Here is a 15,845-nt window from a genome sequence, read left to right on the forward strand (position 1 = left end):
ATGAAGAAGAAGAAAGAGGAAGAGGCCATGGTGAGGTGCTCGTGGTGGTCGACAGCCAGAAGACAGGCGATAAAGAGGCAACCGGCGGCGATGACAGGGTAGCCGACGACAAAAAGAAAATGAAGAAAGGGCCAAAAATGGCGGTTTCGTCCCCCTCCCCCTCTTCTCTTCCTTCATGATCCTCGATGGTGGGGCTCTGATAACGGCCTAGAGCAATATAAGGGACAAGTCCCCATCTCCGGCAACAAGCACCAACTGCGAAGGAGGCCGAAAAAAAAGGAGTTTCAGATCGAAAAATAAGGGTTTGTCGGATCTAAAAATAGAGCCTCTTTTTTTAACAAGAACTCGATCGAAAGTGAAGCTTATGAACAAGGAAACAAGCCGTATTGAAGCGAAAGGAGACGTCCAGAGAGAGAAACTCTGGTTCTAGAGAGAGAAGCCAACGGCTACTGTCCCTAGTTGTTCTGCAGCCTAACGGCTAGTCTTCACGGCTATTTGCTTCTCCGGCGAGGTCACCGGCGGCCCTCGGCGAGGTTCTCCTCCGTGGGGGGCACGGGAGTCTACCGGGGGCTGAGGTGGGGCCGTTGTTTTTTCCCTGATAACTGCTCCTTCCTTTAACTCTCTGTGTGCAGGTCCGGGGACAAGTTTCGCCGGAGCTACGCCGATGGATCAACAGGCGGGCCCTTCGGGGACAAAGACAAATGCGGCAGTGGTGGCGGGCAAAGGTATGGGCAAAGGTCCGGGGACAAGCTTCGCCGGAGCTACGCCGATGGATCAACAGGCGGGCCCTTCGGGGACAAGGACATATGCGGCAGTGGTGGCGGGCAAAGGTATGGGCAAAGGTAAGGGTAAAAATCTTGCGGGACGGGGGGAGACATCCAGGGCTCCGGCGAGGCTGGGGCCATGAGTGACTCACTGGCCCTCGGAAGCGGATGTGGCTCGGTTGAGTCGCCGCTTTCCGACGGTTTTCGAGCCGTCGGAGGCGCCCATCGAGGCCGCTCGCAGGGAGTGGGACGGCCTCTCGGTGGTGGTCCGCAGCCTCGGCCGTCGGGTGCCGGCCGAGTGGGTGGCCAAGGATGTGGCCACCCGAGGAAGATTGGCAGGGAAGGTGGAGGCCGTGCCGCTAGCCGACGACCACCTAGCCCTGAGATTTGGGTCGACAGCCGACCGAGACCGAGCGCTCAACGGCGGCCCATGGGTGGTGGCGGGGCAACTCCTCGCCATGGAGCCGTGGATGCCGGAGTTTGTGCCGGGGGAGGTAGCCGTGAAAATGGCCGCTGTATGGCTCCGGCTACCCCGGCTCCCGCCGGAATATTGGTCGGCCGCGACCATACTGGAAATAGCTACCCAAGCGGGGCGGCCGCTCGCCGTTGACGGGGTGACCGAACAACGGCGAGCCATGGGCTTCGCTAGGGTGAAGCTGGCGATTGATGCCACCGAGCCCCTCCTCCCGGGGGTCCTGATTCGGGGAAAGACGAGGGTGCGGTGGCAGCCCTTCGTCTTCGAGAATATTGGCGACTATTGTACCGGTTGTGGCAGGGTTGGCCACTCGGTGAAGGCGTGCTGTCATTCGGCGCCGGAGCAGTCGGAGGAGGTGGGGGTGGATTTGGGGGCTTCTCAAATAGGGCCGGAGATGGGAACCGGGGAGGTCGACCAAGGGCTGATCTTTGGGCCATGGTTAGTGGCAAACCGACCCCGGCTCCCACGAGGGCCGCCGCCGCCGCCGTCGCCGCTGCCGCGACCGGGGAAGACGGCCGAGCCGAAGGCCAAGGTGCCCTCGCCTCGGCCGCTGTCTCCGGAAGACCGGGCTAGCTCACCGGTCATACCCCCTCTGGACCGCGACGGTTGGCAGAAACCAACCAAGATCGCCCGTCGCCACTCGCCGCTGAAAACGCCGATGGAGGGGGAGGGCGACGGAGCACCGGAATCCCACCGCAGTAGCAACCGAGTCGACTCGGCGTTTCAACCCAGAGTCGGCCGGGTTGACCCGTATGGTGGGCCTAGTAAGCCTGGGCCGGACGTGCATTGGGCTGGCCCGGTCGCGATACCCGGCCCACAGACCGACGCGGGTGGGACCACGGGCCCGTCGGGCAAGCGGCCTAGGGATGATGGGCCGCGAGTCGACAAGGGCCCATTGGGGTCCTTTGGCATGGGTAAGGCGCGCGCACGTGCGTTGCGCGTGATGCGCATGGCACGTGCGCGCGCGCGTGTCATTCGGGTGCCCTTGGCGCCCACGGGAGCGCGTGATTCAAATGGGTCGCGCGCTCCTAGGGGGTCCCGTGCGCCCAAGGGCTCCGTCGCGCGCAGGCCTGGCGGGCCGCGCGCGCCTGCTGGGCCGTGTGCGCCTGGCGGGCCGCCCATGCTGGCTGGGCCCCACGGGCAGTTGGCTCCGAGTGAGACTGTTCGTGAGCTGGCTGACCCCGGGGCTGCTCTCTCGGGGCTTGGTCCTTTCCAGTTTGGCCTTATAGGCGAGGGTATGGGCCCGGCGAGCAGCCATGATGTGATGGAGCCGGAGACTGTAGGACGAGAGAGGCTCGGGTCACCAGGAGCACTGAGTGTGCCTGGCCTGATGGACACCATCGAGGATCCAGCACGGGGAGCATCTACAGTATTCTGGTTTGGTTCCCCACCTCAGGTGGGGGAGAGACCCCGGCCAGAGACCTCTCTGGCAGGCACTGGAGTCATAGTATACCCCCCGCAGGAGTCTAGCCCGGGCGAGTGTGACCTAGGCGGTGGGGCCCATGGGGCAGGGGGTCGGGCTTTAGTTAGCCACCTTGAGGCTGAGCAGCTGGCTCAGGCTGCCCGGGAAGGGGTGCCCCGGGGGGATAGTAGGGAGACCAGTGATGACCGGGTTGCGGTCGCAGGGACCACCAGTACACTGGCGGTGGATCATCCGACGGTGGTACAGAGGGTCCGAGCGGCTGTTATGCGGGCTGTCTCCGGAGTGAGTGAGGATGACGGTCAGCTAGGGGGGATGCACCCCGAGGTAGTGCTGGACCCGATGGCCCAGGGGGTGGATGAGCCTGTGGCCGACCTCTCAGACTTTTCTCCATGAGGATCCTAGCTTGGAATTGCAGAGGGGCAGGTAAGCCGTCCTTTAGGACATCGTTCAGGAGGTTAGTGCAGGTCCATAGCCCAGAGATCTGTTTCTTCTGTGAGACGCGATTGTCTGGTAACGGACTTCGTTGTGTGCAGCGTCGTCTGGAGGCTGACTGGGAGTCCTATGCGATAGACTCCCAAGGGCTTTCAGGGGGTATTTTGGTATTATGGAAGCGGGGGGTGGCGTCTGTGGATGTCTTCCACAACTGCCCCCAACAGGTTATCATGATCATTACCGAGCCTGATGCGGCTCCATGGGTTTTGTGTGGGGTGTATGCGAGCACTGATTATAGGAATAGGAGAGTTCTCTGGGACGAGATTACTAATCTGGTTGTCCAGGGGTTTCCGACCATGGTGATAGGTGACTTCAACTGTATCTTAAGTGCGAGTGAGAAGAGAGGAGGACGACCCTTTACCGATACAGTAGACCGAAGAGAGTTCTGGAATTTTGTATCTCAGAATGGCTTAGTGGATCTAGGTTTCTCGGGACCGCGATTCACGTGGTGTAACAACCAGTCTGGTATGACTAGGGTTTGGGAGCGGATAGATAGGGCTATTGCGAGCCCTGATTGGATCATCCGATTTCCCACCTACCAGGTCAGACACTTATCCCGTATTGCCTCTGACCATTGTCCACTGTTGTTATCAACAGTTTCGGACACTGGCCATCATAGCCCTTTCCGTTTTGAGAAGGTGTGGTTGTCCTACCCTCAATCCTGGGATATCGTTCGGGAGGCATGGTCCTTGCCGGTACACGGCAATGCCATGCAGAGGGTATCACGAAAATTGGAACTAACTAAGAGGCGGCTCCGTCGTTGGAACCGCGAGGTTGTGGGAGATATTTTTAGAAAGATGGAAGTGGTAGAGGCTGCCATTAGCAATCTTCAAAGCAGGGAAGATCAGGAAGGTGAGCTCCCGGAGGCGGATATGATAAGCCTACGGGGGCTACTTGCCGATCATCACTCGTTGCTACGGCAGCATGAGGTTTTCTGGAGACAGAAGTTTAGGGTCCAGTGGATTAGAGAGGGAGATCGGAATACCAGCTTCTTCCACCGGACGACGGTCATCAGGAGGCAGAGGAGCATGATTCGCTCCCTGCAAGATGGGACTGGTCGTCAGGTGGAGGGGGAGGCAGAGGTTAGTCAGGTACTGCTAGATTTCTTTCGGTCCAGATGGACGGAGGATAGAGATCTCGGGGATGTCGGCCAGCTCCCGAGGGCTGATACGCAAATCGGAATGTCGAAGAATGCACTCCTGGTTCGACATGTGACAGGGGAGGAAGTGCAGGAGGCGGTCTGGGCCCTTGCAGGGGACAAGGCCCCAGGGCCGGACGGCTTTCCACCTTTCTTCTTTAGGAGATATTAGGGTGTCATTCGGGTTGCAGTGGTGGAGGCAGTACGGTATTTCTTCAGTCAGGCAGTGATGCCTGATGATTGGAGAGCTACCTATGTCGCGCTGATACCTAAACGCCAGGATGCGAGGGAGCCCAGCCATTTCAGGCCCATCAGCTTGTGCACAACCCTTTATAAGGTGGTGGCAAGGATAATGGTGGGTAGGATGAAGCATCTGCTGCCAGGCCTCATCTGCCAGGAGCAAGGTGCTTTTGTGGGGGGTAGGAATATCTCTGATAACATCATGTTGGCCCAAGAAATGATGTGGGATCTGCGACGGGCCTCTAAGCGAAGAAGCATGATGGCTGTCAAGCTGGACATGGAACGGGCTTATGATAGGATTCGGTGGAGCTTCTTATGACGCGCTTTGGAGTGCTTCGGGTTTCATGAGACCTGGATTGAGTGGGTGTTGGGGTGTGTCCAGGGGTCGAGATTCTCCATCTTGATCAACGGTACGCCCTCCCCTTTCTTTAGATCTACTATGGGGCTTAGACAGGGATGTCCGTTATCCCCATATTTGTTTATCATCTGTTCAGATGTCCTGTCTCGGGCTCTGCGGGGTGCTTGTGCTAACCGGGAGCTGGAGGCGTTTGTTCCCGCCCCAGGGTCTCGGTCTATATCGCATCTACTATTCGCAGACGATTGCCTACTCCTGGCCAGGGCGCGGGTAGAGGATGCACGAGTACTCAGGAGAGTATTAGCGGAGTACTGTGCTATGTCGGGTCAGAAGGTAAACCTTCAGAAGTCAACAATCTCCTTCAGCCCTAGCACTGAGCATAGGGTCAGACAGGAGATTCGGGGGTTACTTGGGATGCCGGCTCAGGACGGGACCTGGAGTTACCTGGGAGTACCCATCACGGGTCAGAGGTTACGGGTGGCGGAGTGTTCTGGTCTGGTGCAGAGGATTCAGAGCAGACTGGAGGGTTGGAGGGCATCTTCACTTTCCATGATGGGTAGATTGACGCTGATTAGGTCAGTGCTAGCTTCCATGCCTGTCCACTTCTTGGCCAACACAGTAGTTCCGAAAACAGTGCTAATGAGGATTGAGCGGCTACTTCGGAGCTTCCTGTGGGGGTCGTATGGAGGGGGTCACGGGATGCATCTAGTGGCATGGGAGAGTGTCTGCCTACCAGTGAGTGAGGGTGGCCTCGGGGTCTCGTCTCTGGTGGAGCGACGTGAGGCGCTGATTGCCCGACATGCAGCTCGATTCACGCTGGAGCCACAGGGTTTCTAGAGTCAGACCATGGCTACCAGATATGGCCGTACTGGCACTGCAGGGGCGATTCGCAGTGGGCGTCGCTGTTCATTCATGTGGCGAGAGATTGCCAGATATCTTCCCATGGTCGAGGAGAACACTAGATGGTTGATAGGAAATGGGCAAAGTATTGATGTGGTTGGTGATCCATGGGTGGGTGCCCTACCCTTGAGACGCTGGCCGACTATGGTTGACATTGAGGCAGTGGAGGGACTGCGGGTCTGTGACCTCCTTGTCCCGGGCGGGACTGCCTGGGATGAGGATAGGATGGGTCACATGTTTGGGGCACACTTGGCTGAGAGGGTTAGATCCCTTCCGATCCCGGGGCATGTGGGTCCGGATACCCGGGTGTGGAGCACGTCGTGTAGGACCGGAGTGAGGGTGGGGGACCTCTCCCGTGTGCTCCGGCCAGAGCATGAGCCAGGGCCGGATTGTGCCTGGATCTGGCGCCTAGGCCTCCATCCGAGGGTCGCACTGTTCTTATGGAAGGTCGTTTGGGTTCGACTTCCGACAAGAGCAGTATTGAGCGAACGGGGTTTGAGGTTGCCCCCAGAGTGCGTGGCATGCGGAGCTGATGAGTCGGTGGACCATGCACTGTTTCAGTGCATATGGGCGAGGGCGGCGTGGTGTGCGGCGGGGCTGCCATGGGATGGTTGGACCCGTGGGGACCAGTTCCTACGAACTATCCGCTGGTGGTCGGGTAACCCATTGACTCGCCAAGAGGCGATTAGAGCGACCTGCACAGCATACCAGATATGGCTGGCCAGGAATGCTCGAACCTTTGGTGAGCAGAGCAAGTCGCCTAGGCTCGTGGCGGAGAGCGCCCGGGCGCAGGCGGCAGAGTTTAGTCATGCTTTATCCTTAGATGGACTTTTGATAGCTCGGGATATCTGGGGTTCCCTTTCTGCCTCGGCAGCTCCTCACACGGTGTTTTTCACCTGGGAGCCCCCACCTCCAAGCTTCCTCAAAGTCAATTTTGATGGGTCCGTGCTGGATGGTGGCACGAGAGGTGGAGCGGGTTTTGTTATTCGGGACCCGACCTCCAGGGTAGTGGCGGCAGGAGGCTGTCAGGTATTTGACTGTACGGTCCCTGGAGTGGAGCTGAGAGCTGCCTGGGCGGGTCTTCGACACGCTCAGCACGTGCTCTCAGCTAGATCAGTCATCTTGGAGGGTGACTCGGCTACGGTCATTAGTTGGATCCAGGGGGGTCTGAAAGCCGAGGCTGCCGACCATCCCTTGCTCCGCGATATTGGGTTGATGATGAGGGACGGAGGGGTGGTCCAGGCGAAGCATGTGTTTAGAGAAGCCAACGGGGCTGTGGATTGGGTGGCCACGTATGTAGCACCTTATGGGCTGGGGACGGGGAGCTGCCTCGGGAGCTCCGGGATGTTTTGTTTTCCGATTTTATTGGGTGTATCCGTACACGTGTTGTATAGATCGCCCGGTTTAGCCAAAAAAAAAAAAAAAAAGGAAACAGAAGAGAAGGAGATCAAGGTCTCTTACTTGAGCTTTTGGCGAGGGATTGCTGCATTTTTCGACGAAAATAGGGAGCTCATGTCATCAACAATCAAGGGAGGAAAAAGAAGAAGACGTCGATGGCTTAAATAAAAGTGGAGGCTAGGTGAGATCCCATCCTCCGGCACGGTCCATGGAAGAGAAGGGCTAATCTTTCTCTGTCGTGATCTACTAGAGCACTGCCATGTTTCAAATCCAAACAACCTTTGGGCCTTCATGGGCTTCAGGCCGGGCCAACAGCCGGGCCAATGCGGCCGGGCCTTGCAGTTTAGGCCCAAACCCTCACGATCCAAAGCCATGGCTGACCGGTGCACTCGATTGTTCCTTTAAAAAAAAATAAAAGCTACAAAGCTAGAGATGATTCTAGTTTAGGAATCATTATTGCGAGCAATCATCACTGGGGCATCACCCGCTGGGCTCTCTTTTTCTGTACATGATCTTGTCCCAGCTTTTACATCATCTCTTCTAGGACAATGGATCGATGAAAACAATGTCCACTCACCTTTGTTAGAGGCCCAACTAGGATAACTTCAGCTCATTAAATCCTAACTCAAACAACTCTGTTGGAACAAGTTGATAGTTGCCAAGTGAAAAGGACGACTATATAATATTTGAATTACCAAAAGAAATTATAATATTTGAATTAGCTGGATAACATTGGTTCTTGGTTCAAGTGAAATTAGTTTTGATCATTCAAATTGCATCTTCATAATACTAGCATTAGCATATATGTTATATAAGTGTCGAATATTATCGCACTTTGCTAGCAATTTTTCACCAAATTCTAGAAACAGAGGATGGATAACTCATATCCTTGGCTTTCTTTAGTAGACATATGACTACTCTGCCTATTTGAATGATACAATTCTTCCAGATTTTTTAGGTGTCTTTCTTGGATTTTTACCCTTTCTTCGATACATCATAGGCCTACAATATCTGTAATGTAACTGAGTAAACGTAGTTGCTTCTCTGTTTGTATAGTGAAACTGAGAGCTAGGCATATGTGTTACCTTAAATTCCCCCCCTATAAACTTATGTTAAAATAATTGTAGTGAAGTGCTAAATCTATGAGCAGTATAACAAAAATTGTGCGCGCGCGCATGCCTTGCAAAGTATAGCTTTATTGATGTTTGACCGCATACTTAACAAAATCAAAAACATTTATTACGATCCTTTCTAGGCAAGAAAAAAGTGCCAGAAAATTAGTTATTCTAAATTGCTAATATTAAACCAAGATAAATTTATGGCTGCTAAGTTGGTGGTTAATCAGCAATTTTTATTATAATTTTTTTTTCTGTTAAAAGAACCGTTATATTAGAAGTATTTATATAAAAACCGTATTTTATGAGAATAGAAAAATAAAAACCATATTTATTTTAATAATAAAATAAAATAAAATTTTGAAATTACTTTTTTATCATCTTCGTGATCGCCTTATAAATGTTCTTTTTTGCGCATCTACCTACTAAGAATATTTTAATCATTTTAATTTGAAATCGTTAATTTTTTAACGGTATTAGATGAGGTGGATACATATACAAAAATAAGAATAAAAAAAAGAGGAAAACAACAAAATAAATATTTTACAATGATATATATGCAAATTTCAATTTTGAGAGGATATTTATGCAAACTTCGATATTTAGGAGGATATTTATGCGCAAAAAAAAACTCTTTATTATATTATAGTTATAATACTTCTATCTCTTGTCATTTGCCTTAATTGAGAGATCCACCGTGATTAATAGAGAAAACAAGGTAGATAAGAAAGGGGAAAAAAAGAGCCTGCGCTTCTACTAAAACCTGGAAGTTTCTCGCAAAAGCAAGAATTCCAAGCAGCCACCGTCTAATGTGATTATTGGGAACGCCGTCATCCTACCGGTTTTAATCCATTCTCTCTTTGCCCATAAGAAAAGAACGAGAAGCAAAGCGGACAAATTAATTAGATAGATATAGAGATCGCAAGCTTCCAAGCCTTTCTTTTATCTTTTTTTTTTTACCGTTTTCGCCGATCGCTAAGCATCCACGCTCTGAAGGAAAATTTTGCAAATCGGTGTCCACATGACACGTGGATTCTGCTGATAAAAATATGAAAATAGATAAAACAATAATTCAAAATGTGAAAAAAAAAGGGGAAAACTGGATTAAAGAAGGGGCGGTGGAAGAATTTACCAGAATTCTCTAATCGACACAGAAGAGATGGGGTTTTAGGAGGAGGAACGAGGAGAAGGTTTCGCATTCACGGAGTATGAAAACCTGAGCAAATAGTGAAGGAAAAGAAACCGATCAAGAACGATGGACGCCATGGATACCGACACGGCGAGCAATACCCGGGATATGGGGGAGAAGGATGCCGGGGACGGGCCGGCCGGCGGCCATCGCCGCGACGCCCACGAGAGCGCGTGGAATCTACTCGCCTTGGCCCGCCAGCTTATCGACCAGGGGAAGCCCTCTCTTGCTCTCCAAACCGTAAGCTCCCGTTCTCTATTTATATGCAAAAGAAATCACTTTTTTTGTTTTTCTTCGGAGAGTCGGAAAGAACGAATTTTTGTTATCTTTAAATCCCGTTTGTTTCTTGGTTTATCATTTTATTGATTAATGTTATGTTATTTCCGGCATAGCACTGATTCGTCTTTGTGGCAGCAGCTTAAAACATCGAATTTATGGGATCTCTTTGTTTACTTTTGAACCACATATCCTGTTCTCATGATTTGATGCGTAATGGCGTTGCTCAATCTTGTGACAGGGGTCGGGGGTATTAAAAATTTAGATGGAATCATCACGATACGAGTTCTTTTGAAAGCAGTTTTTAAGATGGCATTTGATTTGTTTGCTTGTAATTTGATGAAATCCACCTAGTCCAAACTATCTTGGGTAACAAATTAGAAATTTTAACTATGTACTCAAAGGAAAAGTGATGAATTGCGAATTAATATAACGAGAGAGAGAGAGAGAGAGAGAGAGAGAGAGAGAGAGAGAGAGAGAGAGAGTAAAGAATAGGATTGAATGCAAGTTAATTATTGTATTTCTTAATGGATACATTTTTGTTCTTGTTATGGAGCGGATGTCTGGGTTTTGGCTGGAGGGTTTGTAGAAAAGAAAGGTAGGAAAAATTTCTGAATGGAAGTCTTGCAATGGGATTTAAGGATGTGAATTGTGATGATGTATAGGGCTTTAAGTGAAAAGGTGAAAATCATAAGGTGCACAAGGTGGTGCTAAACTTATGGATGGGGGTTGTGGTTGTTAGGTAGAGGTGTCGTTGCTAGATTCTGGGAGAATGCCGTGGCACTGGTGATTCCCAGGATTAATTTTCCTATTGTTGTGGATTTTCTTAGGTTCACTTTTAATCTGGTAAAAAATACAAACCATTTTAATATGATGGTTGGGATCTCTCAGAGGAGAATGAAGACTGAATAGTCAGGTGGGATCTTATATCGTATGTTGTAGAGTATGGGCATGGAGCTTCTCTCCTATTCAAAAATAATTCAGTTATTTGATTTTCTTGAAAGTTAGCATCTAGTTGTTGCTGATGTAGAGATCCACTTTTAATATTACTTGGTTCTCTTGTGCACCTGGATGTCGAAGGAGGAAGAGTTAATGATTGAGTAAATAGGAAGAGCTTAGGCTATTGAATAAGAGAATGTAATAAAGTACTAAAGGAGGGAATTTGTTTTATAATGAAAACTATAGTCAGGCCTTATGAAGCAGTATGTTTCAAAGATTTACATGTCGCAACACCTGGAACTTAAAGTTGAGAAGGTTTTGAAGCCTCTCATGACAAAATATTTGATTTTATATAGTCACAAATGGTTGAAATGAGATTATTGGCAGCTAGTCTCCTTCAGAGCAAAGGAGCAAGATATTCTTGGGCCTAGAATAGGATATCTGTAAGGACTTGAAGGCTGTAATGGAGGATTTCTTTCATTTAACAAGTGGTCAGATTGAGATTATGCAACTTGTCTTCAGAGAGAGATCTGTCCATTATGCCGTTAGTTTTGGGCCTTACTGAATTTTGCTTTACATTTTACCTAGTTCAACAAATATCAAAAAAAAATTTAAGATAATATTTAAGTAATTAATTGCATCCCAAATTTAGTTAGCAAAATAATCCTCCCATTGCTATGTCAAGAACTTCTTGTTAGCTTCTTTGGGGTCAAGGAGCTAAGGTCAAATTAGTAAATCATGATTTGTCAAGAACTTGCACCAATGATATGTCAGCTAAGGTCAAGGAGCTTGCTACTTTTGAAATAAAAGTGGAAAGTGAAGAGAATAATGTCTAATTCAATTACAAATGGAACTAGCACCAACTAGCCTATTAGTATCATTTCATCATTATCAAAACCATTTCATTTGCTTGATTTGTAGGACTCACAGAAAGCTGATCTGATATCCATCTAACATGTCAGATGGAGAAGCAGATAACCACAGAGGGATGGGGGTTGCTGGACCAGGAACAAGGGTGACAGGAAAAGGTGGAGAAAGACAGAGAGGTGCCCAAAGGGTAAAAATCAAATGCCAAAGTTACAATGAAATGGATCTCCCTTCTTTGGTTACTTGAAATTGCAGGGGCTCCTTTTGCTAGTGCTTGGAACAGCCTTGATGTCCTAATTGGTCTTGTTTATGTGGCCTTAAGGATAACAGGGCCAGCTAGACATTTGATCAGATTCAAAGGAAGAAATTGTTGGTAGGCAGATTTGGGAAGGCTATTTTTCTAAAATATTTTGGACAAGGGTATCTAGTTAAACATTTAAACAATTGTTATTTTGAAAAGAAGCTCAGAGCCACCAAGTTTGAGAATAAGGTGGGATCCCTGAATGTAGTGGCTGGTGAATCACTGATCAAAAAGCAGATGGAATTGTCCATTGCGATATATAAAAAATGATCGGTTTGAAAATGCTGTACGAAATGAAATGTCACAATATTTTTTTTATACATGTGCCCTTCAAGCACAGAAAAAAGGCACCAGTCCGTCCATAAGTCCACATGTCGATCGCAGAGCCTACATTTTGGAATTTAAACCTTCGATTCGTTTTGTGATATGTGTGAATTTTCATCTCCTGTCCTTTATTTGGTCTAGTTTCATTTTATTCTTGAAGAACAAGAAGACACCTTATAATACTGAAGAATGAAATGAACTTATGATACGATCACACTTTTTATTAAGTTAACCAAGCTCAGGAAATATACTTCATTAAAATTTACTACAAAATGGGCATTATGCAAGTATTAGGGCTCTTTGAAGGAGTAGCACATAGATCGAGACCTTTTCCTCTGTTATATAGGAGGTCGTTGTGGAGGCCCATGGTATTATGATAAAGTATGTTCCCTATAATATGCAGGCTATCAAGCACATCAAAAAAAATTGTACCACAGCATACTAGAAGATGGTGTATCAGGGGCAGAGCCAGGGTTTTTCATTTCGAGGGCCAAAAATATCAAAAATACAAACATTAATTGGTGCCAATCTAATAAGAAAACAATTAACTAGATTTACATCGTATAACCTCATTATGTATTTTCCCATATTTCCTAGTTTTCATATTATAGCTTGCAGATCTGAATAATGTAAAGGAATTTCACCCAATTATCAATAGATTAATAATTAATAAAACCATTGTAATTCCATTTTTTTTTACCTAAAGGCATATTTGACGAGTGAGATAATTTCTTCTAACTTTATATGACATTATATGGTAAACAAAATCTAATACATCACAGTATCATGTTAAATAAAAGTGATAAGGTGATGGTTCTATATTTGTGCTAGAAAGACAGCTTTACGTGATTTACTTAAAAGTAAGGGGTATTAGATGGATGGTTGTGATCCCATCATTATCATTGTTATCTGGAGTAAATTGTATAGTTACTGAAAGAAAAATGTAGAAGATGCTGACGTCTCTCACATATAATAGAGAGACCAGGGAGGGGGTGCACTTGGAGTGATCTTAGGAGTAATGGTAGAAATTTGGGATTGAGCTCAAAGAGATTACATTTGCCAAAAGTTTAGGGAAATGAGAGGGTGTTTATTAGGCAATATCTTAAAAGGGGCCAATCCTTTGGAGAGAAAACATAGGGGCGCTGCCATATATTAATGAATGAGTTTAGGAGGGCCACATTTCAACTAAAGAATTTCAAAACCTCCCCACAAAATCAAAAAAAAAAAAAAAAAAAAAAACACCTTGCAGGAGGGTATCCATTTTAGAATTGTTTTAGTGAAACAAGTAGGAATATTACGAAGGGTTGTTGATGCATTTAATCTCTCAGTTTAACCCCAAAATGCTTCTTAGAGATTTTAAAAGTTAGACATAAATAAGCTCAATTTTAGGCGAGATTGTTAAAATGGTAGTCCAGGAAAAGATAACTGATGTTAGTAGCTGTTGGATCGATTCCTTCAGAAACATGAGTGATTCTTTTAGACAGTAGAAACAGAAACAAGGCTACATTATACAATTGTACAGGATGACATAATTTGGGGGTCAGTTTCTTTATGTGTAATTATGAGTATATTGTATTTCTTAATTTAACTGCCTAGTTATAAAGGTTACTCTCAAATTCTGACTGCAAAAGTGGGAAACAGGTATTGGCAGCCATGAGATCTGAAGGTGGAGAACAAGCTGTCTTCCAAACTCTAAACTGCGCACGTGAGCTCTACAGGAACAAAATGCAGGCTAATGCTGCTGCGGACGAACTGGCCTCCTTGTTTGCAGAATGTGTTATAGCTCAAGCACAGCCTATAAGATCTGACCCACCACAACCTCATGCGGCTGTTCCTTCTACTCTGCTTGATGCTAATGACACTTCCATTCTTGCAATGACTGGGAGGAAGCAGATTATGTTGGAAGCCTTTGCAGATGGAAGTAGCTTTGTCTGTCTGCAGTGTGGAGGCCTTGTCAGCAATCTACGCAAGGAGGAACATCTGTCATACTGGTGTAGTCAGGTCTGATCTCAATAGCATGACTTTCTTGCTTTTCTGCTGTCATATTTATGCATGTATCATATCATCATCACTGGCAGCGGCCTCACCATAATCATATAAAGAATGATTGGTGTTATTTGTGGAACTGCCGGGTCCGTATTCCAGATTGCCTGAAGCACAAGGCACTACTAGTGCATCGATTATGATATAGAAGAGCAGTAGACTGTTGGAAACTTTTGTTTTCTTAGCGTGCTTGTTGCTTGCATGTCTTACACTGTAATAAACAACAATGGGCGCTGGCTGGGTTCTCCAGCTAATTGAGTATGTTCTGACATTAAAGGAAGACTTCTTGATCCATAGTCTTGTCCAGACTCTTGCAATTAAAAGTACTGTTTTTTTCGCAGCTTGATCAGCGGTACAAGGTTGGTTAAAAGTCATCTTCCTGCCTGTAAGCTGGTTTTCAATTAACCACTCAGATGAACATTGACGTTTTTCTATTGAACAAAGCCTGCTAGTGCTGCACATGGCGGTGATGAACTCCTTCGGTTCGTAAAATGGTTGCTGCCACTGCGGTTGCAATTATTTGAGATGAGCTGATTCACCATCCATCTCTTTGGAAATTACACATGAAATTTGTAGTGGCTTTACAGAATTCTCTATGGTTCTGATCATATGTGGTTGGATTTGGTTTCTTCCGTCAATGTTCGACGAGTTTGGTTGCTTTGGCTATTAGAATGGAGTATGCCTTCTTGGGTTGGTTGTTATTTGTCTTAGCTAGTTGGATACTTTTAATTGGACTTGGATTTATGTTATATGGTAATTTAAGAAAGAAAAATTAGTGTTCGGTTGAGTGTTATCTTTGTACTGGAAGGATGAACTGGGTCTGCATGATTGGGTTAATGGAACCTGTTTTGGGGCTGAGAATCTCTGGAGGTTAAAGGATAAAAGGTTAAGGCTTCTTAGGCTTTCGTCAAAGGATTAGAATTAACCTTTGCTGCCTATGTACATATTTGATTCATGTGACAGGCCAAAGAAAGGAGGTTTAATGGACCGCTATGACTCAGTTTATGATATCGTCTTGATTAGTTCCAGACATAGACAGGCTTGTGTGGTTCAAAATAGTACTTGATGGATGGCTGTAATCCTGGATGGATCTATACATCAATGAAAAAACATCTAAATTAACTCAAAACCAAAAGTGACATATTTTAGAGTTTTTTTTATGCATTTATTAAATTGATAAATGCTAGAGTTTTAAAGAAATGCCACCACACTTGGCTTGATATATATTTTTAGAACATTGAAATCAACTGAAATTTTATTTGTATTGTTTAAAAGAAATCACCACCAGCCTCCTGTACAAAATAGACTTCTATTGTCGGTCCTATTCTATACTCTGTCGTGTTGTACCGAATCTCAGGCTTCTATTGTCGATTCTGCTTCCGACCTTGTAGCGTCCCGTCCACAGTCTGAACTGAGCTTAGTGGGCCAAGCCCATGCTGACTTCTTTTAACAAGTTGAACGGCAGAGTGGCAGACTAACCGAGCCACCTTCTGCTGAGCTCAAGCGGACCACAAGCCCACTTAAGCTGGACCAAGTTCAGCTTGGAATATTTCTATTTTTCGGTCCTATTCTTATTTTTTAGTAATATTACTATTCAGGTAATCTT

The 15,845-nt window shown here is 47.0% G+C and overlaps 2 protein-coding genes across 2 annotated transcripts; both read left to right on the top strand.

Annotated features, from left to right (window-relative positions):
• LOC120110982 lies at window positions 1-4,464 on the top strand. Its single transcript, XM_039127093.1, has 6 exons — window positions 1-35; window positions 633-830; window positions 949-1,937; window positions 2,469-2,960; window positions 3,078-3,085; window positions 3,196-4,464. Exons 1-6 carry the CDS (start codon window positions 1-3, stop codon window positions 4,462-4,464), a joined length of 2,991 nt encoding a protein of 996 aa, XP_038983021.1.
• A 4,947-nt stretch (window positions 4,465-9,411) lies between these two features.
• Window positions 9,412-15,488, top strand: LOC103697109. Its single transcript, XM_008778899.4, has 3 exons — window positions 9,412-9,729; window positions 13,838-14,197; window positions 14,581-15,488. The coding sequence occupies exons 1-3, from the start codon at window positions 9,556-9,558 to the stop codon at window positions 14,605-14,607; spliced, it is 561 nt and encodes a 186-aa protein (XP_008777121.1). The 5' UTR covers window positions 9,412-9,555; the 3' UTR covers window positions 14,608-15,488.
• Window positions 15,489-15,845: the final 357 nt, after the last annotated feature.

Source organism: Phoenix dactylifera, chromosome 1 (assembly GCF_009389715.1).
Source record: "Phoenix dactylifera cultivar Barhee BC4 chromosome 1, palm_55x_up_171113_PBpolish2nd_filt_p, whole genome shotgun sequence".
NCBI classification, from domain to species: Eukaryota; Viridiplantae; Streptophyta; class Magnoliopsida; order Arecales; family Arecaceae; genus Phoenix; species Phoenix dactylifera.